Source organism: Tachyglossus aculeatus, chromosome 2 (assembly GCF_015852505.1).
Source record: "Tachyglossus aculeatus isolate mTacAcu1 chromosome 2, mTacAcu1.pri, whole genome shotgun sequence".
NCBI classification, from domain to species: Eukaryota; Metazoa; Chordata; class Mammalia; order Monotremata; family Tachyglossidae; genus Tachyglossus; species Tachyglossus aculeatus.
In genome coordinates, this window is record NC_052067.1 from 53,132,457 (window position 1) to 53,158,780 (window position 26,324).

The 26,324-nt window shown below is 46.6% G+C and overlaps 1 protein-coding gene across 3 annotated transcripts in view; it reads left to right on the forward strand.

The window, feature by feature from the left end:
• The window catches only part of TBXT (T-box transcription factor T), a 37,902-nt gene extending 22,892 nt beyond the window's left edge, over window positions 1–15,010 (forward strand). Inside the window, exons 6-8 of one of the 3 annotated variants that reach the window (XM_038740935.1) lie at window positions 2,986–3,168; window positions 7,263–7,392; window positions 14,749–15,010. In XM_038740935.1, the coding sequence (XP_038596863.1) occupies window positions 2,986–3,168; window positions 7,263–7,392; window positions 14,749–15,010 (575 nt within the window). The remainder of the gene's footprint in view (window positions 1–2,985; window positions 3,169–7,262; window positions 7,393–14,748) is intronic. The other 2 variants (XM_038740944.1, XM_038740953.1) reach the window with 2 other exon arrangements.
• Window positions 15,011–26,324: the final 11,314 nt, after the last annotated feature.

Sequence of the window (26,324 nt, forward strand, 5' to 3'; positions counted from 1 at the left end):
GGGACAAGCACTGTGTTAAGCACTGGGATAATCCCTCCTCCACTTGGGGTTATCCTTCCCCAACTTGAGGTTTACGGTCTAGCAGGAGAGAGAACAGGTAATTATCCTCATTTTAAAGGTGAGGCAACTGAGGCCCAGAGAAACCCAAGGTGACCCCACAACACTTATGTATATATCTGTCATTTATCTTGTTAATGTCTGTCTGCCCATCTAGACAGTAAGCTTGTAGTGGGCAGGGAAAGCATATACCAACTCCATTGTGCTGCGCTTTCCTAAGCGCTTAGTATAATGTTCTGTGCATAATAAGTGCTCATTAAATATGATTGAGATCAGAACCCCAATTCTCCTGACTCTCAGGCCTGGGGTCTTTCCATTAGACCACAAGCCAGGCCAACTCAGGAAAGCTAAGCCCCACAGTCAGAGGTATTTGTTGAGCGCTTACTGTGTGCAGAGCGCTTGGGAGAGCACAATACAACAGTCAGTCAATCTTATTTATTATTTACTGCATGCAGAGCACTATACTAAGCGCTTGGGAGAGTACAATATAACAATAAACACATTTCCCTGCCCATAATGAGCTCCCAATTTAGAGACGAGCTTCCTATTTGAGGTCTCTGAGATCCTCAGCTACATCACACACAGAGAAAGAAAAGTGAACAGATTGTGCCTGTTGAGATCTGGGGGAGAAGAGAGCCCTGCATCCTCAGATGGGAGAGGGAGATGGAGGTCCCCTCCATCTTTAGGTACCAAATGACACTCAGCGTCTGAAAAAAGTGTAGGAAATGGACGTTGGCCGTTAATACCAGAAACCACCACCCACTCTATCCCATTAAGAGATACTTTGTAAAGCAGGGATCATTTCCAACTGTAGACAAGACCCTGGGTAGGTAGTGAAAAAGCTCTCTTCATGTGGGACTGTCCTGGCGTGAAGGGGAAATTATAATACAATAATAATAATAATGGTATTTAAGTGCTTACTGAGTTCCAGACACTGTTCTAAGCACTGAATAATGATGGTATTTGTTAAGCGCTCACTATGTGCCAAGCAATGGTCTAAGAGCTAGGGTAGATACAAGGTAATCAGGTTGTCCCACGTGGGGTTCACAGTCTTCACCCCCATTTTACAGATGCGGTAACTGAGGCCCAGAGAAGCTAAGTGGCTTGCCCAAAGTCACAGAGCAGACAAGTGGCAGAGCCGGGATTAGAACCCGCATCCTCTGACTCCCGAGCCTGTGCTCTTTCCACTAAGCCACGCTGCTTCTCTTCAATACTTAGAATAAACTTTCAGCGCTTATAACCATGCTTTGCACATAGTAAGTGCTTAATAAATGTCAATCAATCAATCACTCAATCGTATTTATTGAGCGTTTACTGTGTGCAGAGCACTGTACTAAGCACTTGGGAAGTACAAGTTGGCAACATATAGAGACGGTCCCTACCCAACAGTGGGCTCACAGTCTAGAAGAATGTCATTATTATTATTATTATTATTAAAGCCCTTAGTCTATGTCAAAGCACTGTGCTAAGTGCTGGGGAAGATAAAAGGTAATCAGATTCGGCACAGTCCTTAGTTTATGTCAAAGCACTGTGTTAAAGGCAGGGGAAGATACCAGGTAATCCGATTTGACACAGTCCTTATTCTGTATCAAAGCACTGTGCTGAGTGCTGGGGTGGGTATAAGGTAATCAGCTTCGACACAGTCCTTCAGCCATTTGGGACTCACGTGGTAAGAATCCAGCTTGGTGATTACCAGGTGACAAAAGCCTGATAATAACTCTGGTATTTGTTAAGCATTTACTATGTGCCAAACACTGTACTAACCCCTGGGACTCATTCCAGATACTCAAGTTGGACACAGTCCCTGTCCCTCATGGGGCTCCCAGACTATGCAGGAGGGAGATCAGGTAGCTTTTGCATCCCCATTTTACAGATGAGGGAACCGAGACACGGAGAAGTCTAATGACTTCCCCAACGTCACACATTAGACAAGTGGCAGAGCCAGGATCAGAACCTAGGTTAGAACTGTGCTTTTTTCCACAAGGCCGTGTTGCTTCCCAAATAATAATAATAATATTTAAATGCCCGCCATATGCCAAACATTGGGATAGATTCAGTTTCCAAGCTCTTAGTACAGTGCTCTGCACACAGTAAGTGCTCAGTAAATACGATTGAATGAATGAATGAATAAGCGGATCAGACGAAGTCCTGTCTCAGTCTAAGGAGTCCGGATGTTAGCCGGTTCCTTCGCCAGCCCTAAAAATGGATGCGCAGGAGGGTGAGCACTCAATCAATCAATCAATCAATCAATCAATCAATCAATCGTATTTATTGAGCGCTCACTGTGTGCAGAGCACTGTACTACGCGCTTGGGAAGTACAAGTTGGCAACATATAGAGACAGTCCCTACCCAACAGTGGGCTCACAGTCTAAAAGGGGGAGACAGAGAACAAAACCAAACATACTAACAAAATAAAATTAATAGATATGTACAAGTAAAATAAATGAATAAATAGAGTAATAAATATGTACAAACATATATACAGGTGCTGTGGGGAAGGGAAGGAGGTAAGATGGGGGGATGGAGAGGGGGATGAGGGGGAGAGGAAGGAAGGGGCTCAGTCTGGGAAGGCCTCAATAAATACCATTGATAGAGAGCTATGAGCAGGGAACACCTCTGCTAATTCTGTTGCATGGTAAGCTCCCAAGTGCTTAGTCCAGTGTCCTGCACACAGTAATCGCTCAAGAGACTGTGAGCCTGTTGTTGGGCTCTCTCTGTTGCCGAATTGTACTTTCCAAGTGCTTAGTACAGTGCCGTGCACACAGTAAGCGCTCAATATATACGGTTGAATGAACAAAATCCCACCGACGGACGACGCGGCCTCTCCGAGCTTCCAGTTGCGGCCGCCGGCGACGGGATTTTGCGCTCTCCGGGTCTCGGGGACCGAGAGCCAGGGTGGCGTTGTATACGTGCGTTCTTGTGCTCAGTAGGTAGCTGGCTCATTCCCGGAACTGGAGCCCTGTGTCCCGCCACGAGCTCCCACCCTCAGTTTGGAGCCGGAGGCCCTCTGTCGCTTTCCTCCAGCCACGGATGTGAACGGTATCCGGCCCTGAGGAACCACCGCTCGGCGCCTTATCCCAGCCCGTACGCACACCGAAACAGCTCACCCAGTAAGTCGGGCGGGCTCTGGGACGCTTGGAAGAATAAGGATTGCAAAAACTGTGGTATTTGTTAAGGGTTTACTATGCGCCAGGCACTGTAACAATAACAATAGTAATGATGGTATTTGTTAAGCATTTACTATGTGCCAAGCAAGGTGATCGGGTTGTCCCACGTGGGGCTCCCAGTCTTCATCCCCCTTTTACAGGTGAGGGAACTGAGGCACAGAGAAGTGAAGTGACTTGCCCAAAATCACACAGCTGACAAGTCACTTCACTTCTCTGGTTCCCAAACCTGGGTTCTTTCCACTAAGCCACGCTGCTTCTGCTTCGCTCTGTACTAAGCGCTGGGGTGGATACGAGCATACGGTCACGGCGAGAGAGTGGGATAATACTAATTTGATAATTGTGGTATTTATTAAGCACTTACTATGTGCCAGGAGATGTACTAAGTGCCGGGGTGGTTACAAGCAAATCGGGTTGGATACAGTCCCTGTCCCACGTGGGGCTCGCGGTTTCAATCCCTATTTTACAGATGAGGGAACTGAGGCACAGAGGATGGAGCCTAGGCGTATTGTGGGCAGGGAAAGGGGTCTATCAGTTAATCGTGTTTATTTTAAAAGGTATTTGTTTAGCGCTTATTAGGTGTCCAGCACTGTACTAAGTGCGAGGGTAGATGCTAGCTAAACAGGCTGGACGCAGTCCACGTCCCACATGGGGCTCACAGTCGTAATCGGATTAGGGAATTGAGGCACAGAGAAGTGAAGTAACTTGACCAAGATCACACAGCAGACGAGAGGTGGGAGCCAGGATTAGAATCCTGGTCCTTCTGAGTTCCAGGCCTGTGCTCTCTTCTCTAGGCCACACTGCTTATTGAGCGCTTCCTGGGGGCACAGAACTGTATTAAGCACTTGGGAGAGTAAATAAATAATAAATAATAATGGCATTTATTAAGTGCTTACTATGTGCAGAGCACTGTTCTAAGCGCTGGGGAATTTACAAGGTGAGCAGGTTGTCCCCCGTGGGGCTCACAGTCTTCATCCCCATTTTACAGATGAGGTCACTGAGGCCCAGAGAAGTGAAGTGACTTGCCCAAAGTCACACAGCTGACGAGTGGCGGAGCCAGGATTTGAACCCATGACCTCTGACTCCAAAACCCGGGCTCTTTGCACTGAGCCACGCTGCTTCTCTGTACTGTACAATGGACTTGGTAGACACATTCCCTGCCCTGAATGAACTTATGTTGTACAGTGCTCTCCCAAATGCTTTGTACAGTGCTCTGTAAGTGCTCAATAAATAGCACTGGTGGATGGATTTTGTCAGCGTTGCCTGCCTACCTCATGAAAATGAGTGTGTCTGAATCTGAATTTATCTTTTATCAACCATACTTCGTTTGGACTTTGTTTCCGTGAACATATTTGTCCCGGCCACGTAGTGATCTGTAAGCTCCTTAAGAGCAAAGATGTTGTTCTGATGCCTTTCTCTGATCGTCCTACCCTCTCCTGAAGCAGAGTGGCTGCGTGGACTAGTCGAAGGAGCCCTGGTTTGGGAGTCAGAGGTTCTGGGTTCTGATTCTGGCTCTGCCACTTGCCTGCTGGGTAACTTTGGGCAAGTCAGTTAACATCTCTGTGCCTCAGTTTCCTCCTTTGTAAAATGGGGTTTCTATGCCCATTCTCCCCCTCACTCAGTCTATGAGCCCCATGTGGGACAGGCGTAGTGTCCAATCTGATTATCTTATATCTATTCCAGGGCTTACTACGACACTTGGCACCTAGTGGGCACCTAACAAATACTACTGTTTTTCTACTTATTATTTGTTGTGGGCTGGGAATGTGTCTGTTTATTGTTATATTGTACTCTCCCAATCTCTTAGTACAGTACTCTGCACCCAGTAAGCGCTTAATAAATATGATTGACTAACTAATAGTGATTAGTTCTTGCTATTGATAAGAATCCCACAAAAATGGACCCAATTTAGACGTGCCCACACCCTCCGCAAATCCACACCATAGAGCTCCGCTTAGAGCGGGCATTCAACGATGCTGGTGGGTCTTGATTCATTCATTCATTCAATCGTATTTATTGAGCACTTACTGTGTGCAGAGCACTGTACTAAGCGCTTGGGAAAGTACAATACAACAACAAGCAGTGACATCCTGATGTTTTTTACACGAAGGGAAACAAGCGCACTGAAACTGTTCGCTTTCCAATTTGTTCCCATGGCTTCAACTACCAGAGGCGAGTGATACCCAAATCTACATCTTCAGCCCTGATCTCTTTCCCTCTCTCCCTCTGCTCTTGCCTTCAAGGAATCTGTACTTGGAAGCCCTCCCATCACCTCAAGCTTAACATGTCCAAAACGGAGCCCCTCTTCTTCCCACCCAAACCTCGTCCTCCCCTTGACTTTCCCATCACTGTAGACGGCACAGCCATCCTTCCCGTCTCACAAGCCCACAGCCTTGGTGTCATCCTTAACTCCTCTCTCTCATTCAACCCACGTATTCAATCTGTCACCAAATCCTATCAGTCCCACCCTCACAGCATCGCTAAAATCCGCCCTTTCCTCCATCCAAACTGCTGCCATGTAAATGCAGTCACTCAGCCTATCCCTCCTGGATTAATCTATCAGCATCCTTGCTGATCTCCCACCAGTCTCTCACCACTCCAGTCCTTACTTCACTCTGCTGCCCGGATCGTTTTTCTTCAAAAACATTCAGGACATGTCACCCCACTCCTCTAAAGACCCCAGTGGTTGCCCATCCACCTCCTCATCAGACTAAAAACTCCTCACTATTGGCTTTAGAGTCCTCAATCACCTTGCCCCCTCCTACCTCACTTGGCTACTCTCTAACTACAACCCAGGCTGCACACTTTGCTCCTCTAATGCCAAAACCTTCTCACTGTGCCTCAATCTCACCTATCTCACCATCCGACCCCTCGCCCACATCCTGTCTCTGGCCTGGAACATGCTCCCTTCTGAAATCCAACAGACAATTACCCTCCCTTCACTTCAAAGCCTTATTGAAGGCACAACTCCTCCAGGAGGCCTTCTCTGACTAAGCCCCCCTTTCATCATCTCCCACTCCCTTCTGCATCACTCTGACTTAATCTCTTTGTTCTTTCCCCCTCCCAGCCCCACGACACTTATTACATTTCTGTAATTTATTTATATCAGTATCTGTCTCCCCGCCTCTAGACTATTAGCTCGAAACGGGCAGGGAATATGTCTATCTATTGTTGTATTATACTCTCCCAAGCACTTAGTAAAGTGCTCTACACTCAGTAACTGCTTAATAACTGCTCTTTTAGACTGTGAGCCCACTGTTGGGTAGGGACTGTCTCTATATGTTGCCAATTTGTACTTCCCAAGCACTTAGTACAGTGCTCTGTACATAGTAAGCGCTCAATAAATACAATTGATTGATTGATTGATTAAATACAATTGACCCACTGACCCCTGGTTAGTCTATCATTTTTTTTTTGAATGCTTGCTATGTGCAGAGCATTGTACTTAAGCTCTTGGGAGAGTACAATACAACAGTAACAGACACGTTCCCTGCCCACAACAGGCTTACAGTCTAGAAGGGGAGACAGACATTAATATAAATAATTAGAGGAAGGGGAGACTTTAGATTTACCAGGCCATGAAATGAACAGTTTGGAATTATTGGAAGAAAGTCACTCTCTCCCTGGAAGTGACACAAGCACGCACGTCAAAGCCAAATCCATTCTTCTCTTCCTCTCCAAAACTCTTTCAAAAACCCCCCTGACTCGCTTTTCTGTCAAAAATCCTGCTGGAAGCACGGCGTAGTGGATAGATCGCAGGCCTGGGTGTGAGAAGGTCACTGATTCTAATCCGGGCTCCACCACTTTGCTGTCTGGGCAAGCCGCTTCACTTCTCAGGGCCTCAGTTTCCCCACCCGTGAAATGGGGATTGAGAGTGGGAGCCCCACGTGGGACAGGGACTGTGGCCAACCTGATTTGCTCGGTTCTAGCCCAGCGCTGAGTACATAGTAAGTGCTTAACAAATACCGCAATTGTTATTATTATTATTTCTACTGCACGGAGCTTCTCAGTTGTTAATGGTGTTTTCCCCAACACAACAGCCTACGGTGACAACTCGTCTGCCTGCCTGTCGATGCTGCAGCCTCACGATAACTGGTCCGGCCTGAGCATGTCCACCCACTCCAGCATGCTGCCCATGGCTCACAGCCCGGCCCCTCCTGCCGCTTCTGGGTGAGGATGGTGCTCGCTCCCGCGGTGCCCGGGTCGGGGGCCCTGGGGACACGGCCAAGCTGCGGTCAATCAAGCCAGCGTGGCCTAGTGACCGGAGAAAGGGCCTGGGAATCAGAAGGACCTGGGTTCTAATCCTGCCTCTGCCTCGTCCGCTGTGTGGCCGGGGGTGAGCCGCTTCACTTCGCTTCAGTTCTCTCATCTGTAGAAAAAAAATGGGGATTAAGACTTTGAGCCCCATGTGGGACAGGGACTGTGTTCAGCCCAATTACTTTGTAACTATCCCAGTAACTATCTTCATCCCCGAAATTTCTTTCCTGATCTCATTCCTCCCTATTCTGTTTTTTTTTTTCTTCTAATGGCATCCGTTAAGTGCTTACTATGTGCCAGGTACTGTACTAAGAGCTGGGGTAGATGCAAGATAATCAGGTTGGACGCAGTCTCTGTCTTAGATGGTGCTCACAGCCTTAACTCCCGTTTTCCAGATGAGGTGACTGAAACAAAGTGAAATGACTTGCTCAAGGTCACACAGCAGACAAGATACATAACAATCAATCAATCAATCGAATTTATTGAGCGCTTACTGTGTGCAGAGCACTGTATTAAGCACTTGGGAAGTACAAGCTGGCAACAAATACCACTGTTAAGAAGCAGTAAAGAGAGCGTGGGCCTGGGGATCAAAGGGACTTTGGTTCTAATCAATCAATCGTATTTATCGAGCGCTTACTGTGTGCAGAGCACTGTACTAAGCGCTTGGGAAGTACAAGTTGGCAACATATAGAGACAGTCCCTACCCAACAGTGGGCTCACAGTCTAATCCCGCGTCCACCATAAACTTGCTGTGCTACCTTGGGCAAATCACTTCACTTCTCTGGGCCTCAGTTCCCCCATCTGTAAAAAAGGAAAAAAATGGGGGTTAAGACCGTGAGCCCCATATAGGACAGGGACTGTGTCTGACCCAATTACCTTTTATCTACTCTAGCACATAGTACAGTGCCTGGCACATAGTAAGCAATTAAATAATACAATCATTATTATTTTTATTGGCATTTATTGAGTGTGTACTGTGTGCAGAGCACTGGTCTAAGCACTTGGGAGAGTCCAGTACAACAGAGTTGGGAGACACGGTCCCTCCGCATAATGAGCTTACAGTCTAGAGGGAGAGACAGATGTCAATATGAATAATTTATAATGTATAATGTGTAATTTAAAGATTTGTACATAAGTGCTGTGGGGTTGTCCTGGGGCTGGTAGGGTAGCTGACCCTTCCTGGAATCAGGAGGGAGTCAGAAGGTAATGGGTTCAAATTTTGGCTCTGCCACTTATCTGCTGTGTGGCCTTGGAAAAGTCACTTAACTTCTCTTTGCCTCAGTTCTCTCATCTGTAAAACGGGGATTAAGACTGTGAGCCCAGGCAGGACAGGGGCTGTGTCCGATCCGATTTACTTGCATCCACCCCAGCGCTTAGTACAGTGCCTGGCACGTAATAAGCGCTTAACAAATGCTTCAATTATTATTATTATTATTCCAGCAGCAGCCTCTCAGAGTCCCTGGCGGCCCTCCTGCTGGATTGTCCGAGGTTTATAGCTGGAGGACCACTGACTCAGTTGCTTTCTGCCTGTTCTAAGCACTTAAGGCATTTATTTAGAATCTTTTGGATTTAATTCATTCAATCGTATTTATCGAGCGCTTACTGCATGCTGTACTAAGCACTTGGAAAGTACAATTCGACAACAGATAGAGACAATCCCTACCCAACAAGGGGCTCGTAATCTAGAAATGGGGGAGACAGACAACAAAACAAGTAGACAGGCATCAATAGCATCAAAATAGATAAATAGAATTACAGATATATTCACATCATTAATAAAATAAATAGAATAATAAATATGTACATATACACACGTGCTGTGGGGTGGGGACAGGGGTAGAGCAGAGGGAGGGAGTAGGGATGATGGGGAGGGGAGGAGGAGCAGAGGGATCAGTCTGAAATTTGCAAACTTGACCCTAGCTGTCTCCTTCGTGACTGAGCGAGAAGGAGCTCATTGTTTTATAGCGATTCTTCATCCCCGAAATTTCTTTCCTGATCTCATTCCTCCCTATTCTGTTTTTTTTTTTTCTTTTAATGGCATCCGTTAAGTGCTTACTACGTGCCAGGTACTGTACTAAGAGCTGGGGTAGATGCAAGATAATCAGGTTGGACGCAGTCTCTGTCTCGGTGCTCACAGAGCACCCATTTTCCAGATGAGGTGACTGAAGCAAAGCAAAGTGAAATGACTTGCTCAAGGTCACACAGCAGACAAGTGGCAGAACCAGGATTAAGAGGCAGGTCCTCCTGAGTCCCGGGCCCACTCTATCAACTATGTCATGTTGCTTCTCTTGAGATAGAGATTCAATATCTATCCTCCCTCTCCAGAAGAACGGGACCCTCATGTGGGACAGGGATCGGTTGTGATCTATAATGTTTGGCACATAGTAGGTACTTTGCAAATACTATTATTATTATTATCATTATTATTATTATTATTATTATTATTATTATTATCATCATCATCATCATCATCATCCATGTGGAAGGAGCCCGGGCCTGGAAGTGAGGAAACTGAGGCCCAATTAAGTTAATAATAATAATAATTGAGATATTTGTTAAAAAATGGCATTTATTAAGCACTTACTATGTGCAAAGCACTGTTCTAATAATAATAATGGCATTTATTAAGCGCTTACTATGTGCAAAGCACTGTTCTAAGTGTTGAGGAAGTTACAAGGTGATCAAGTTGCCCCACGGGGAGCTCACAGTCTTGTAGACTGTGAGCCCAATGTTGGGTAGGGACCATCTCTATATGTTGCCAACTTGTACTTCCGAAGCGCTTAGTACAGTGCTCTGCACATAGTAAATGCTCAATAAATACAATTGAATGAATGAATGAATCCCCATTTTACAGATGAGGTAACTGAGGAACAGAGAAGTTAAGTGACTTGTCCAAAGTCACACAGCTGACAAGTGGCGGAGCCGGGATTTGAACCCATGACCTCTGACTCCAAAGCCCGGGCTCTTTCCACTGAGCCACGCTACTTCTCTAAGCGCTGGGGAGGTTACACGGTGATCAGGTTGTCCCAGGTGGTGCTCACAGTCTTAATCCCCATTTTACAGATGAGGTAACTGAGGCACAGAGAAGTTAAGTGGCTTGCCCGAAGTCACACAGCTGACAAGTGGCAGAGCCGGAATTTGAACCCACGACCTCTGACTCCAAATAACAGTAATAATGGCATTTTTTAAGCCTTACTGTGTGCAAAGCACCGTTCTAAGCACTGGGGAGGTTACACGGTGATCAGGTTGTCCCAGGTGGTGCTCACAGTCTTAATCCCCGTTTTACAGATGAGGGAACTGAGGCACAGAGAAGTTAAGTGGCTTACCCAAAGTCACACAGCTGACAAGCGGCAGAGCAGGGGTTTGAACCCAAAGCCCGGGCTCTTTCCACTGAGCCACGCTTACTGTGTACCAGGCACCGGGGTGGTGACATGCAAACTGGGTTGGACGCAGTCCCTGTCCCATGTGGGGCTCACAGTCTCATTCCCCATTTTACAGATGAGGGAACTGAGGCCCAGAGAAGTGAAGTGACTGCCCAAGGTCTCCCAACAGACAAGTGGCAGCGCCGGGATTAGAACCCATGACTTGCCCAGTGTCACACAGTAGGTGAGAGGCCAAGGCGGTACTAGAACCAGGCCTGCTGACGCCCAGCCAGCTCTGGACTCTTTCCACTATCCATTCATTCATTCAATCGTATTTATTGAGCGCTTACAATGTGCAGAGCACTGTACTAAACGCTTGGGAAGTACAAGTTGGCAACATATAGAAACGGTCCCTACCCAACAGCAGGCTCACAGTCTAGTCTGTATATATGTATATATGTCCTGTATATATGTATATAGGTTTGTACATATTTATTACTCTATTTATTTTACCTGTACATATCTATTCTATTTATTTTATTTTGTTGTATGTTCGGTTTTGTTCTCTGTCTCCCCCTTTTAGACTGTGAGCCCACTGTTGGGTAGGGACTGTCTCTATATGTTGCCAACTTGTACATCCCAAGCGCTTAGTACAGTGCTCTGCACACAGTAAGCGCTCAATAAATACGATTGATTGATTGATTGATAGAAGGGGGAGACAGACAACAAAACAAAACAGATTAACAAAACCACATGGGATCTCAGGGCTTGAAGCAGTTAGTTTGGGGACTTCGAGCTGGGCAATTCTTCCCGGCTGTCAAAATTCCCATCATCTGGGAAAGAGAAACTGAGTGATACCGTTCCCGTCTCCCCATTTACTCATTCATTCATTCCATCGTATTTATTGAGCACTTACGGCGTGCAGAGCAGTGTACTAAGTGCTTGGGAGCCCACTGTTGGGTAGGGACTGTCTCTATGTGTTGCCAATTTGTACTTCCCAGGCGCTTAGTACAGTGCTCTGCACATAGTAAGCGCTCAATAAATACGATTGATTGATTGATAGCATACAACAAGAAACAGACACACTCCCTGCCCTCAATGAGCTTACAGACAACAATACAAAAATAAATGACAGATATATACAGAAGACAGACATAGCCTAGTGGTAAGAGCCCGCGGGGGCTTGGGAATCAGAGGTCGTGGGTTCTAATCTCGCCTCTGCCACGTGTCTGCTGTGTGACCTTGGGCAAGTCACTTAGCTTCTCTGTGCTTCATCTGTAAAATGGGGATGAGGACCGTGAGCCCCACGTGGGACAACATGATCACCTTGTATCTACTCCAGCGCTTAGAACAGTGCTTGACACACAGTAAGCCCTTAACAAATACCATAATTATTATTATTATAAGTGTCGTGGGGCTGGGAGGGGGGGACGAACCAAGGGAGGAAGTCAAGGCGACGCAGACGGGAGTGAATGGGAGAAGAGGAAAGGAGGGGGTTGAGTCTGGGAAGGCTTCTTGGAGGAGATGTGCCTTCAATAAGGCTTTGGAGTTTACCCATTTACTCTGACTTGCAGAAGGCACCATATCTTTGGTGCATTGCGGGCTGCTAGCCAGGGGCTCAGGATTACTGTTTGGGCCCCTGGGCTCAGTGGCAGGAGGGAAGGGAAGGGAAGGGGGAGAGTAACAAGTTCACTGGGAGGCTAGCATTTCTGCGGAGGGTGGAACAGAAGAGGGGAGGGAGGGTGGGTGGGTGTAGTGGATGGCCCTGGGATCAGAAGGTCACGGGCTCTAGTCACGTCTCCACCGCTTGTGTGACCTTGGGCAAGTGACTTCACTGCTCTGTGGCTCAGTTCCCTTGCCTGTAAAATGGGGATTGAGACGGTGAGCCCCACGTAGCCCAACTCGATTTGCTTATATCCACCCCAGCGCTTAGTACAGTGCCTGGTACATAGCACTTAACAAAGACCATCATTGTTATTATGTGTTTGTGTTTTTCAGTGGAGAGCAGGGAGAAGAGATTGCATACATTGTGTGTGTGTGTCTCATGGAGACTAGGGAGTAGAAATTGCCCACAGGGACACTGGCCTGTTACAGTACCCCAAAATTATTACTACTACTACTAATAATAATAATGATAGCAGTATTTATTAAGCACTCACTATGAGCCAGACACTTTATTAATGCTGGGGTTGGACTCTGTCCCTGTCTCACCTTCTTAATCCCCACTTTACAGACGAGGAAACGGAGGCACAGAGAAGCAAAGTGATTTTCCCAGGGTCCCACGGAAGGCAAACGGCAGAGCTGGGTTTAGAACCCAGGTCCTCTGTCTCCCACGCCCGTGCTCTTTTCCCTAGGCCACGCTGCTTCTCAATTAGGGCAACAGTTTCCTGGTGGAGGGGCTTCTAATGCCTCGAGCACAAGCAAAGACTCCAGGTTTGCTGCGCCTCCATTTTCTACTGACCCCACTCCAATCATGATCGTAATAATCACAATAATGGCATTGGTTTAAGCATTTGTCAGTGTCAAGCACTGTACTAAGTGCTGGAGCGGATACAAGATCATCAGGCCAGACGGAATCCCTGTCCCTCATGAAGCTTACCGTCTGGGGGAGGGAAAACAGGCACCGAATCTTCCTTTCGCAGATGAAGAACGAGGCCCAGAGCAGTTAAGCGACTTGCCCCCCGTCACACAGCAGGAGGAGCCGGGATTAGAACCCAGGCCCGGGCTCTTTCCACCAGGCCTCCCCCTTCTCAGCAAGACCGGACTGGCCCTCGGCATCGTCGGGGTGGAGCGTGGGGGCGGGGGTGCCGCGTCTCCTGGAAGAAATTCCCGGGAAAACCCCCCTCTTGGTGGTCAGTCAATCAATCAATCGTATTTATTGAGTGCTTACTTTGTGCAGAGCACTGTACTAAGCGCTTGGGAAGTGCAAGTTGGCAACACGTAGAGACAGTCCCTACCCAACAGTGGGCTCGCAGTCTGAAAGGGGGAGACAGAGAACCAAACCAACATACTAACAAAATAAAATAAATAGAATAGATATGTACAAGTAAAATAAACAAATAAATAGAGTAATAAATATGTACAAACACACACACATATATTCATTCATTCATTCATTCATTCAATCATATTTATTGAGCACTTACTGTGTGCAGAGCACTGTACTAAGCGCTTGGGAAGTACAAGTTGGCAACATATAGAGACAGTTCCTACCCAACAGCGGGCTCACAGTCTAGAAGGGGGAGACAGACAACAAAACTCAATATATTAACAAAATAAAATAAATCGAATAGATATGTACAAATAAACTAAATAAATAGAGTAATAAATACGTACAAACATATATACATATATACAGGTGCTGTGGGGAGGGGAAGGAGGAAAGCCAGGAGGGATGGAGAGGGGGAGGAGGGGGAGAGGAAAGAGGGGGCTCAGTCTTGGAAGGCCTCCTGGAGGGGGTGAGCTCTCAGTAGGGCTTTGAAGGGAGGAAGAGAGCTAGCTTGGCGGATGTGCGGAGGAGGGCATTCCAGGCCGGGGGAGGACGTGGACTGGGGGTAGACGGCGGGACAGGCGAGAACGATTATTAAAATTATTATTTTAATAATTATTTTAGTAATAATGATGGCATGTTTTAAGCGCTTGCTATGTGCAAGGCACTATTCTAAGTGCTGGGGAGGTTACAAGGTGATCGGGTTGTCCCACGGGGGGCATATATATATCTATATATATAGATATATATATGTGTGTGTTTGTACATATTTATTATATATATATGTATATATGTATATATATGTGTATATATATATGTATATAGATATATATACAGGTGCTGTGGGGAAGGGAAGGAGGTAAGATGGGGGGGATGGAGAGGGGGACATTGCCCTGAGGGTGCTTTTCTCCCCTACAGGCAGTATCCCAACCTGTGGTCGGTAAGTAACAGCACCATCATGCCGGTGGCCCAGCCGGCGGGGATGACCACCGGGCTGGGGGCACAGTTCCTCCGCGGCTCCACGACCCACTACCCGCCCCTGCCGCCCGGCGCCTCGGCCCAGGGGTCCCCACTCTACGAGGGGGCCGCCCCCACGGACATTCCCGACAGCCAGTACGACGCCTCGGCCCACGCCCGTCTGGCCTCGGCCTGGACCCCCGTGACGCCGCCGTCCATGTGAAAAGGGGGCCCCTCTCCCGGACACGCGCGGACCGTCGGGGCTGACTGACCGGGGCGCGAGGAGGAACGGGAAAAAGGGTCTCGGAGAAGACGGTCGACCCGCGCAGCCCGCACCCACGACACCTCCGCGGATGGTCCGACGCCTCATCGTCATCATCATCATCAATCGTATTTATTGAGCGCTTACTGTGTGCAGAGCACTGTACTAAGCGCTTGGGAAGTACAAGTTGGCAACACATAGAGACAGTCCCTACCCAACTCCATTCTCGGGTCCCGGCCGCGGACCCCCATCAGAGCCCCCCGTGGGTGGCAGCGGACTTGGTGGCAGTGGGCCGGAATCGGTCCCATCTGGGGGGCAGGGGACGGTCTTGGGATGATCCGGCTTCCCCCGGACCCTGAAATCCTTAGTGCCGGTTCTTCCTCCTAACTGAGGGCCGGCACGAGTGGTTCTTTGTATAGCTAGGTTTCTCCTCAACTCTGTTTCTATTACTCTTTCTACTGAAGAAGAAAACCAAAAGACAATCAGCAGGAAGCGTTTTCTGCAAAATAAACACAATATGCAAAGTTTTATTCAGCTGCTTGTCCTCTGACAAATTCTTGCCCTCTGGCCTTTGACTGCACGCATATATGTAGCCTACTTAATAATAATAATAATTGGCATTTGTTAAGCGCTTACTATGTGCAAAGCACTGTTCTAAGCACTGGGGAGGATACAGGGTGATCAGGTTGTCCCACGTGGGGCTCACAGTCTTAATCCCCATTTTCCAGGTGAGGTAACTGAGGCCCAGAGAAGTTAAGTGACTTGCCCAAGATCACACAGCAGCCATGTGGCGGAGTCGGGATTCGAACCCATGACCTCTGACTCCAAAGCCCGTGCTCTTTCCACTGAGCCATGCTGCTTCTCTACTTGTATCCGCCCCTCATCAAAGATGTCACAGCTGACAACAAGGTCCCAGATGGGGATCTTAGATGATGAGCCCCATTTGGGATAAAGACTGTGTCTGACCCGATTAACTCTTCTCTACCTCACTGCTTCAAATGGTGCTTAATAATAATAATAATAATGGTATTTGCAAAGCGCTTACTATGTGTCAAACACTGTTATAAGCACTGGGGGAGATACAAGCAAATCAGGCTGGACACAATCTCTGTCCCACGTGGGGCTCCCAGTATCAATCCCCATTTCACAGACGAGGTAACCGAGGCACAGTCAAGGGAAGTGACTTTCCCAAGGTCACACAGCCGACTGTAAGCTCGTTGTAGCCGGGGAGTGTGTCTGTTATATTGTTTTATCGTACTCTCCCAAGCTCTTAGTGCAGTGATCTGCACACAGTAAGCACTCAATAAATACGATTGACTGACTGACTGACTGACAAATGGTGGAGCCGGGACTGGAACCCAGATCCTCTGACTCGTGGGCCGTGCTCTATCCACTAGATCACGCTGCTTTTCTAGTGCTCGATGCATAGTAAGTGCTTAATAAATACTATAATAATAAAGACTTGTCCATTCAGTGAACTTGACATTTCGTTGCAGATCCTTGGGGCAGTGGTGGATTTGTGTCTGTCTGTGTTTGAGGGGCTGCTAGACCTTATCAATCAATCAATCAATCAATCAATCATATTAAGTGCTTACTGTGTGCCTAATCTTTAGGATAATAATAATGGTATTTGTTAAGTGCTTACTATGTGCCGAGCACTTTTTTCTAGCCTCTGGTGATGTGTGCACTCCCTTCCCGATTACTTAGGGTCAGTCAGTCTGGTGTATTTATTGAGCGGTGCCTATTGTGCGCAGAACACTGTATTAAGTGCTTGGGATAGTACAACGCAACAATATACGGACACAATCTCTGCCCAAAATGAGCTTACAGTCAAGAGGAGGAGACAGACATTAATAAAGGTAAATAAATTACAGATACTTAAGGTGCTGTGGGGCTCTGAGGGGGACGATGAGCAAGTCAGGGTGACCCAGAATGAGTGGAAGAAAAGGAAAAAAAGGGTTTAGTCAGGGAAGGCCTCTTGGAGGAGATGTGCCTTGAATAAGGCTTTGAAGGGGAATAGATTAATTGTCAGATATGAAGGAGGCCAGAGGCAGGATGCAGGCAAGAGGTAGGTGAGGAGATAGACGAGATTGAGGTATAGTGAGTAGGCTGGCATTAGAGGAGCGAAGCCTGGGCTGGAGAGGACAGTAATGAGGTGAGGTAGAAGGGGACAAGGTGATTCGGTGCTTTAAGGCTAATTGTGAGGAGTTTTTGTTTGATGCAGAGGTGGTGGGCAACCACTGTAGCTTCTTGAAGGGTGGGGAAACATGACCAGAATGTTTCTGTAGAAAAACGATCCGGGCAGCAGAATGAAGTATGGACTGGAGTGGGGAAGACAGGAGGCAGGGAGGTCAGCAAGGAGGCTGATAGAGTAATCAAGGAGGAATAGGATAAGTGCTTGTGGTAAAGAACTTGTAGATGAACCCTAAGTTAGCATTTCAGACGCTGGGCAGCTAATCATTAAGCGATAAATAGCAGGGACTCTAATGATCTCTTTCGTGTTGTAACTACATTTTAGGTACACTTGACCAGTATGAGGTATATGAATAATCATACGGAGCAGAAAATTTCCATACTGATGGGAGGGAGATGATATAAACCAGAGCTACCCGTTTCTTAGTCCAGCTCTGTTCTTTGACACATTCCTGCTGTTTTTATTTCTGGGCATAACAACCCCGCGATACAACATAAATAATGAAATGATGAAAAATCATACGGCCAAGTTAAAAGTTTATCATTTGACTTCACACGTTTCAGTCGATAAGACTGAAAATACTAGCTGTCCTTGGTCGGGACTAGTAGTGTGGCAAAAGGATCTTACAAAACAATAGCTCCAAGACAGGTGAAAATACGTTTGTTTTTGACCACAAGACAAATCAGGAACACTGAATAGGTTGTCAACTTCTGTAATTGTCGACCGCTCCTATTTGTCCTATGGGGAAATTAGAAATACAAATGACCTTTCCCACTTCCCGTCAGTTGAAGACATTTCACGTTTGTCCATTTAACCACTCACTGGTCATGGGGTAAGAAAGAGACCACCGATCGAATCATCAGCTTTTAGCCAAACAGTGCGGGATGCTAACTGGATGTAACTGCTTCATTTTGCGGTAGTAGCTTTAACTCTGAAGCTAAGAATTAAGAGATACAGATGTTAGCTAATAAAGCCAACTTCTTTGGGAGAGGCCAGCACAACCTGTTGATTCACAACTATAAGTTGTTAGTTTTATTGGGAACTTCTAGATGTCTTTCCCTGGAAATGCCAACATTGACACTGGTCTCCCCTAGTTCTCTGCTTCCTCTTCGGTCTATTTTTGCTGCTTCTTCCATTTGCCTCATCTGCTAGCCTTTCCCTCTTCCCCTCCCTGGTACTGACTCTCTCTTTCCTTGTGCCAAGTCTTGCTAGCCGCTCGGATTGGAGTCAGAGGTCATGGTTTCAAATCCCGGCTTCACCAATTGTCAGCTGTGTGACTTTGGGCAAGTCACTTAACTTCTCTGTGCCTCAGTTACCTCATCTGTAAAATGAGGATTGACTGTGAGCTTCCCGTGGGACAACCTGATCACCTTGTAACCTCCCCAGCACTTAGAACAGTGCTTGCACATAGTAAGCGCTTAATAAATGCCATTATTATTATTCTCAGTGTCCAGAATGGCTCCTCATTTTCCCTCCCAAATCCTCTCCTCCTCTTCTTCTCTTACTCATCACTTTCCCTGGTTCTCAAGACCAAAACCTTTGTACTACCCTTGACTCCCACTTGTCTTTTCCCTTTTATATTCAATTAAATCCTGTCTTTTTTCCTCCACAACATTTTCCTCTCTTTCCGAATGGCCGCTACGCTGGCTAGATTATTGGATCGGCTTCCTTGCAGTCCTCTCTATCTCCTTTCTCTCTTTTCTCCAGCCCATAATTCATTAACTCTGCTGCCTGGATCGTTTTTCTAAAAAATGTTCTGCACACTAAACCTCCAAACCCTTCAATTAATCAATCCACGGTATTTATTGAGCAATTTTCCATTCCTCTGCATCAAGCAGAAACTCCTGACCATTGAGAAGCAGCATGGCGGGTTCTAATCTTGCTGCGTGACCTTGGGAAAGTGACTTTACTTCTCTGTGCCTCAGTTATCTTGTCTGTAAAATGGGAATTGAGACTGTGAGCCCCACATGGGACAGGGACTATGTCCAACCCGGTTTGCTTGTATCCACCCCAGAGCTCAGTACAGTGCCTGGCACATTGTAAGCGCTTAAAGGATACCATTATTCAGCTCTCCCTCCTATTTATCCCCTCTCTTCTCCACTGCACACTAGCTTGCACTCTTGGTTCCTCTCAATACGCTTCACTGTGCCTCGCTTTTGTTTCTCCTGCCTCTTACCTCCATTACTTACACCTTCCCTTCTGTCTTGGATTTTCTCCCTCTTCTAAGCTGCCCCAGTTCTCTCCATCTTCAATGGCCTTATGAAAATCTACCTAAACCTGTCAGGTGGAAGGGCTGGGTGGGTGGAAGGATTAGGGTTAAAGGACGGGAGAGGGATGGACTTGGAGAGGGATGGACCTGAGGTGGAGGGGCTGGGATAGAGGGGTTGTGGTTAAAGAGTTGGGGGTGGTGAAGCTGGAGAGGAGGGGGTGAGGATTAGGGGCAGTCCTACATGCTTAGTACAGCGCTCTGAACAGAGCAAGCGCTCAATAAGTACCACCGATGACTGAATGTTTGACTGCACTATAATCTCCAGCTATTGTTGCCCCATCTCCCTGCTCTCATTCGTTTTCACACTCCTCGTTTGGTTTATATACACACATTGCCTTCACATCCTCACCTCCAAGTCCCTTCTATAATCCAGTTTCCACCTCCTTCATACCACTGAAGCAGGCCTCCTTGCCAAACCTAATAATACTCTATTACAATTTTCCTCACCTTTTAAAAAAACCAGTATTTGTTAAGTGCTTACTACATGCCAGGCACTGTACCAAGCACTGGGGTAGATTCAAGCTAATCAGGTTGCACATGGTCCCTGTCCCAGATAGGGCTCACAGTCTTAATCCCCATTTTACAGATGAGGTAACCGAGGAACTCTCCTGTGTAACGGCGACTTATCGTGGCAGGAGAGTTTGCGTTTGCTGATGAAGCTTAGAGCTATGTCATTGAGAGAAAGTCTCCCGCTAGGATTACCCATTATGGAAAGGTCTAAGTTGATTTATCTGTGCTGGGCAGCAGTGGCAGGGAAGAGTTAAAGGCGGATAATCAAGTGACGGACAATGACAGAGATTCAAATTTTTTACCGTCCAGTGTTAAACCACTTCTATGCTTTTACCTAGAAAATTTTATGGATACGCATACCAGAATGACTTTGTGGCAGAAGATGGGATGTTCCGGAGAGCGTGTGTCCGCAGGAGTCGCGACGGATTGGAAACAACTCGGCGGCAGTTGAAGAAGAACCGAGGAACAGGGAAGTTTAAGTGTTTTGCCCAAGGTCACACAGCCAGCATATATCGGAGCTGGATTTAGTACCAAGGCCCTCCAACTTCTAGGCCTGTGCTCTTTCCACTAGGCCACACTGCTTTGACACTGTTGGATCACTCCTTCCTCCTGACCGGGCTTTCTAACCTGGCTTTTACTGCACAGTTTTGTCTTGACTGACTTTCCTAGCCACTCCTTCTAAGTTTCTTCCTCTGGCTCTTTTCCCGCCTCTCATCCTCTCACCGTTAATGTCCTCCAAGCCTCCATTCTGGATCTTTTTCTCACGTTTCACTCCCCCACCATGTTGGGGGAAGCATTGTTCCTCTCCCGTGGCTTCAGTGACTAATTTTATGTAGAAGCCTCCTAAATCCTCTGTACTAGCCCTGATCTCTCATCTCCCCTACCATCCTGCTTGTTTCTGTCCCTCTAGATGCCCCTCAGCTGTAACAAACTGGAACTGCTTCCTGGGTGAGTAAGCTCAATGTAAGCTTTCCGCGGGCAGGGAACGTGTCTGCTAACTCTGTTGTTTCGTACTAAGTTCTGGCTTAGTGAATTGAACACAGGCCTGAGAGTCAGAAGGATCTGGGTTCTAATCCCAGCTCTGCCACAGGTCTGCTTTGTGACCATGGGGAAGTCACTTAAATTCTCTGTGCCTCAGTTACCTCATCTGAGACTGCGAGCCCTCTGTGAGACAGGGACTGTGTCCAACCTGATTAGCTTGTACCTATTCCAGCGCTTGGAACAGTACATGTTACACAGTTAAGAGCTTTACAAACCCCATTATCATCGTCATCATCAAGCGCTTAATTCAGTGCTCTGCACACCTTAAGCGCTCAATAAATACCAGGGATGACGAGTACTTTTTGGAGACGTGCTCTCAACAGGGCTCAAGATTTGGTGAGAATTCACTGTTCATTTGTGAAAAGTCAAGTCACCACCCCAAACTCTGCTCCCGGACGGTTTCCTCAGAGTGCTCAAATTTGGGCAGAAATTCCCTCGGGACAGGCACGTTTTCCAAGGGGGAAGAGATGGATTGCTGTCCTGGCAGAAGACAGACTTTCCATCCTAGTTGTCTCTGCAGCTGAATTTTCAAGCCAGCCTGAGGAATGTGTGCCATTTCTCACTTAGGTAGGAGAATTTTCTCCAGAGGAAAAATACATAAAGCTGAGCCCACTGAAGTCATCGCAGTCTGGGAAGTAGGAGACGCAGTCTTCTCCGATGAGCAAATGAGAGACAGAGTGCTTAAAATTATTTCCCAATCTGGATCACTCACTAGGGAATCATCAAATTTGACTCCCGACCCCAGATGTGTTTTTCTTGTGTGTGGTATACTTGAATGAAAGGGCATCTTCCCCAGTAATAATAACTATTATTTAGAGAAGTAGCATGGCTTAGTGGAGAGAGCACGGGCTTGAAAGTCAGAAGGACTTGAGTTCTAATCCCAGCTCTGCCGTTTATCTGCTCTGTGACCCTGAGCCAGTCACTTCACTTCTCTGGGCCTCAGTTACCCCATCGGTAAAAAAGGGATTACGACTGTGAGCCCCATGTGGGACACGGACTGTGTCCGACCTGATGACCTTGTATCTACAAGGGTCTGGGTCCCCTTCTCTTCTCCATCTACACCCAATCCCTTGGAGAATTTATTCACTATGTGGTTTCAACTACCAACTCTATGTGGATGATTCCCAAATCTACATTTCCAGGCCTGATTTCTCTCCCTCTCTGCGGTCTCACATTTCCTCCTGCCTTCAACACATCTCTACTTGGTTGTCCTGCCATCACCTTGGACTTAACATGTCCAAAACAGAGCTCCTTATCTTCCCACCCGAATCCTGTTCTCCCCCTGACTTTCCCAGCACTGTAGATGGCACCACCATCCTTCATGTCTCATAAGCCCGAAACCTTGGCGTTATCCTTGACTTCTTTTTCTCATATTCAACCCACGTACTCAATCCATCACTAAATCCTGTCAGTTCAACCTTCACAACATCAATGAAGTCCATCCTTTCCTCTCCATCCAAACTGCTACCAAGTTCATCCAAGTACTTATCCTATCTAGACTGTAAACCCTTTGTGGGCAGGGAATCACTGCGTATTGTTGTACTATACTTTCCCAAGAGCTTAGTCTGTAAGTGCTCAGTAAATACGATCGAATGAATGAATGAATCCCGCCTTGATTACCGTATCAGCCTCCTTGGTTACTGTATCAGCCTCCCAGCCTCCTCTCTCTTCCCTATTCAGGCCACACTTTACTCTACTGCATTTTTCAAAAAAAGGTTCGGTCCATGTTTCTCCACTCCTCAAGAATCTCAAGTGGTCACACATCCTCCTCTGCATCAAACAGAACCCCCCCAAGCATTTGGGAGAGTACAATATAACAATGCGACAGACACATTCCCTGCCCATAGCAGGCTTACAGTCTAGAGGGAGAGACAAATATTAATATAAATAAATAAATTACAAACAGTGAGCTGGTAAAGAAGCTAGAGAATGAGGGCCAAAGAGATCAGAAGGAAACCAGGAGTTTTAATGCGGGATGATGCTTTTATAAATCCCCGGGGTTCCATGGCCGACACCACACAAGCCGAGTATAACTGTAATCAATTCCTCTTTTCATTCATTCATTCAGTCATATTTATTGAGTGCTAACTTTGTGCACAGCACTGTACTAAGCACTTGGGAAGTACAAGTTGGCAACATACAGAGACGGTCCCTACCCAACAACGGGCTCACAGTCTCAGATCCTCAATCCTGAAGCCTCAAAGGCCCAGGGCCATCCATAGTTCCTGATGAGAGACCCCAATATTAGTACTATTTATTGAGCACTTATTGTGTGCAAAGCACTACACTAAGCGCTTATGTGGAGCGATGGCCAAGGGCTGGGGAGGAACAATGAAACCTCAGGTAAAATAGTTGCACTCCTCAAGGAGCTTATTATCCACCCAGCAAAATCCAACTCTGAAGAATAATAAATGAGGAAACAGCTTCCAATAGAACAAATATAGTGAAGACAACCAAAAGTCCAATAACACAAAAATCAAAACAGAGGCTTCTCCAGCTCAGGGACTCAGGGATTTTTAAATCAATCAATCAATCAATCAGTCAATTAATCATTCATCTATTGAATGATTACTGTGTGTGGAGCACTGCTCTAAGGGCTTGGGAGAGTACAATATAACAATTAGGGTTGGTAGACATATTTTCTCCCCACAATGAGCTTACGGCCAAGTAGGGTGTATGAAACTGTGAAAAAACTTCACAGCCATCCTTTCTGTTATTTTAAGAGATTTACCTCTCTGTGTTTATTTTACCCAGGACTTCTTTGCCTTTTCAGTGCCTCTTCCTTCTTCCTCTTTCCCATAGACTTTCTGTCCTGCTTAAACTATGAGCCCCATGTGGGGCAGGGACTGTGTCCAACCTGTGATCTTGTGTCTACCCCAGTGCTTAGTACGGTGCTTGGCACATAGTAAGCGCTTAACTAATGCCACAGTTATTCTGTTCCACTTCAGATCACTCTTTCCAGTGTCCCCATCCCATCACCGATTTCCTTTCAAGTTACTTTTTCCCCGAACAAGACGAACCAGGATGGAAATCAGGAGTCATAGATTCCAGTGCTGTTTCTGTCAGGGTCTAGCAAGCTAGGTTTAGAAAACTCACCTTCTCTGCTTCAGTTTTTCCCTCGCTAAAGGAGACTAAGACCTGCTCCTTACTATGACATGAATACATGTAACTATATCAATATAGATACATTATTTTAAAATATTGCAATCATTCATTCATTCAATAGTGCTTACTGTGTGTGGAGCACTGTACTAGGCGCTTGGTAGAATATATTACAACAGTAATCAGACACATTCCCTGCCCACAACGAGCTTAGAATCTAGAGGGGGAGACAGGCAGTAATATAAATATTTTTATATTATATATCTACATCTGTAGCTACATCACTCTCCTTTGCATTTGAAGATGACACGCTAATGGGAAGGTCTGTGGGTGTGTGGCTGTTTAGGCTAATGTGAGATCCACAATTCTGGTCATAATGAGCTCACAAAAATCTTGTCTTTTGTTTGCTGTGCCCGATGCTGTTTTCTCTGGCTTCCTGGTTTATCTTCCCATTTTTTTCAATACCATTTGTTAAGCGCTGACTATGTGCCAGACACTGGGGTGGGTACACAGTCCCTGTCCCACACAGGGCTAACAGTCTTAATCCCCATTTTCATTCATTCATTCACTCAATCATATTTATTGAGCGCTTACTGTGTGCAGAGCACCGTACTAAGCACTTGGGAAGTACAGTTTGGCAATATATAGAGACAGTCCCTACCCAACCACGGGCTCACAGTCTAGAAGGGGGAGACAGACAACGAAACAAAACATTTTCCAGAGGAGGGAACTGAGGCCCAGGGAAGTGAAGTGACTTAACCAAGGCCACGCAGCAGACAAGTGGCAGAGCCGGGATCGGAACCCAGGTCCTTCCAACTCCAAAGATAGGCTCTATCCACTAGGCCAGGCTGCCGTGTCTGGATGGCGGGGTTGGGGACGGGTGGGCTGGACGTGTCAGAGGAGAGGATGATGTATATGTCCTCTTTATTGCACGTCCAGAGCAGGAAACAACCCCTCCAGATGAGTCAAACAGAATGAATGCGTCTGGGCCAATTCAGCTATTTGCCAAATTCTCCAGGTCTGACCTCCAGGCTTTCTGGGGCCTGACAAGATGCTTTGTGGCTTCTGAAGGTAAATGGACTTCAGCTAACAGTGGCTCTCTGTTCCACCAGTTTCCCTTTAATCACCCACCTGCGTCGGTTGGATGGAAAAGACCACGTCCTTGGCGTGAAGCGTTGAGTCTCAGAGCTCGTTGTGGGCAGGGAGTGTGTCTGTTTGTTATAGTATTGTACTATTCTTCATTTAATTGTATTTAATGAGTGCTTACTGTGTAATGAGCACTGTGCTATGCCCTGGGAGAGTACAGTACAACAATACACAGACATATTCCGTGCTCGCAATGAGCCGAGAGCTTAGTACAGTGCTTTGCACCCAGTAAGAGCTCCATAACAACGATTGAAAGAAAGGGAGTGAAAGTCAGTAGGGAAGGAAGGAACAGGGTGGCCGTAGATATTCTTTCTGCATTTCCTTCCGAGCAAGCAAACAATCAATCGGTTCATACTATTTATTGGCCACCTACTTTGTGACGAGCACTGTACTAAGTCCTCGGAGAGAACAATTGCGTTTGCAGACACAATTCCTTCCCTTAAGGAGCTTGCAACCTAGTGAGGCTAACAGGCGCTAAAATCTTTTACAGGTAGAGAAGCAAAGTGGCCTAGGGGATAGAGCATGGGCCTGCATTGTCAGAATGGCATGGGTTCTGATCCCAGCTCTGCCCCTTGTCTGCTGTGTGGCCTTGGGCAAGTCACTTCACTTCTCTGTGCCTCAGTTACCTCAACTAGCTCTCTTCCCCCTTTCAAAGCCCTACTGAGAGCTTACCTACTGCCCAGACTGCACCCCACTATTCCTCTGCTAATTCATTCAATCATATTTATCAAGCGCTTACTGTGTGCAGAGCACCGTACTAAGTGCTTGGAAAATAGAATTCGGCAACAGATAGAGACAATCCCTACCCGAAAACGGGCTCACAGTCTAGAAGGGGGAGACAGACAGCAAAACAAAACATGTGGACAGGTGTCAAGTCATCAGAATAAATAAAAATAAAGCTAGATGCACATCATTAACAAAATACATAGAATAGTAAATATGTACAATAAAATAGAGTAATAAATCTGTACAAACATATATATATATATATATATATATACAGGCTCTGCTCT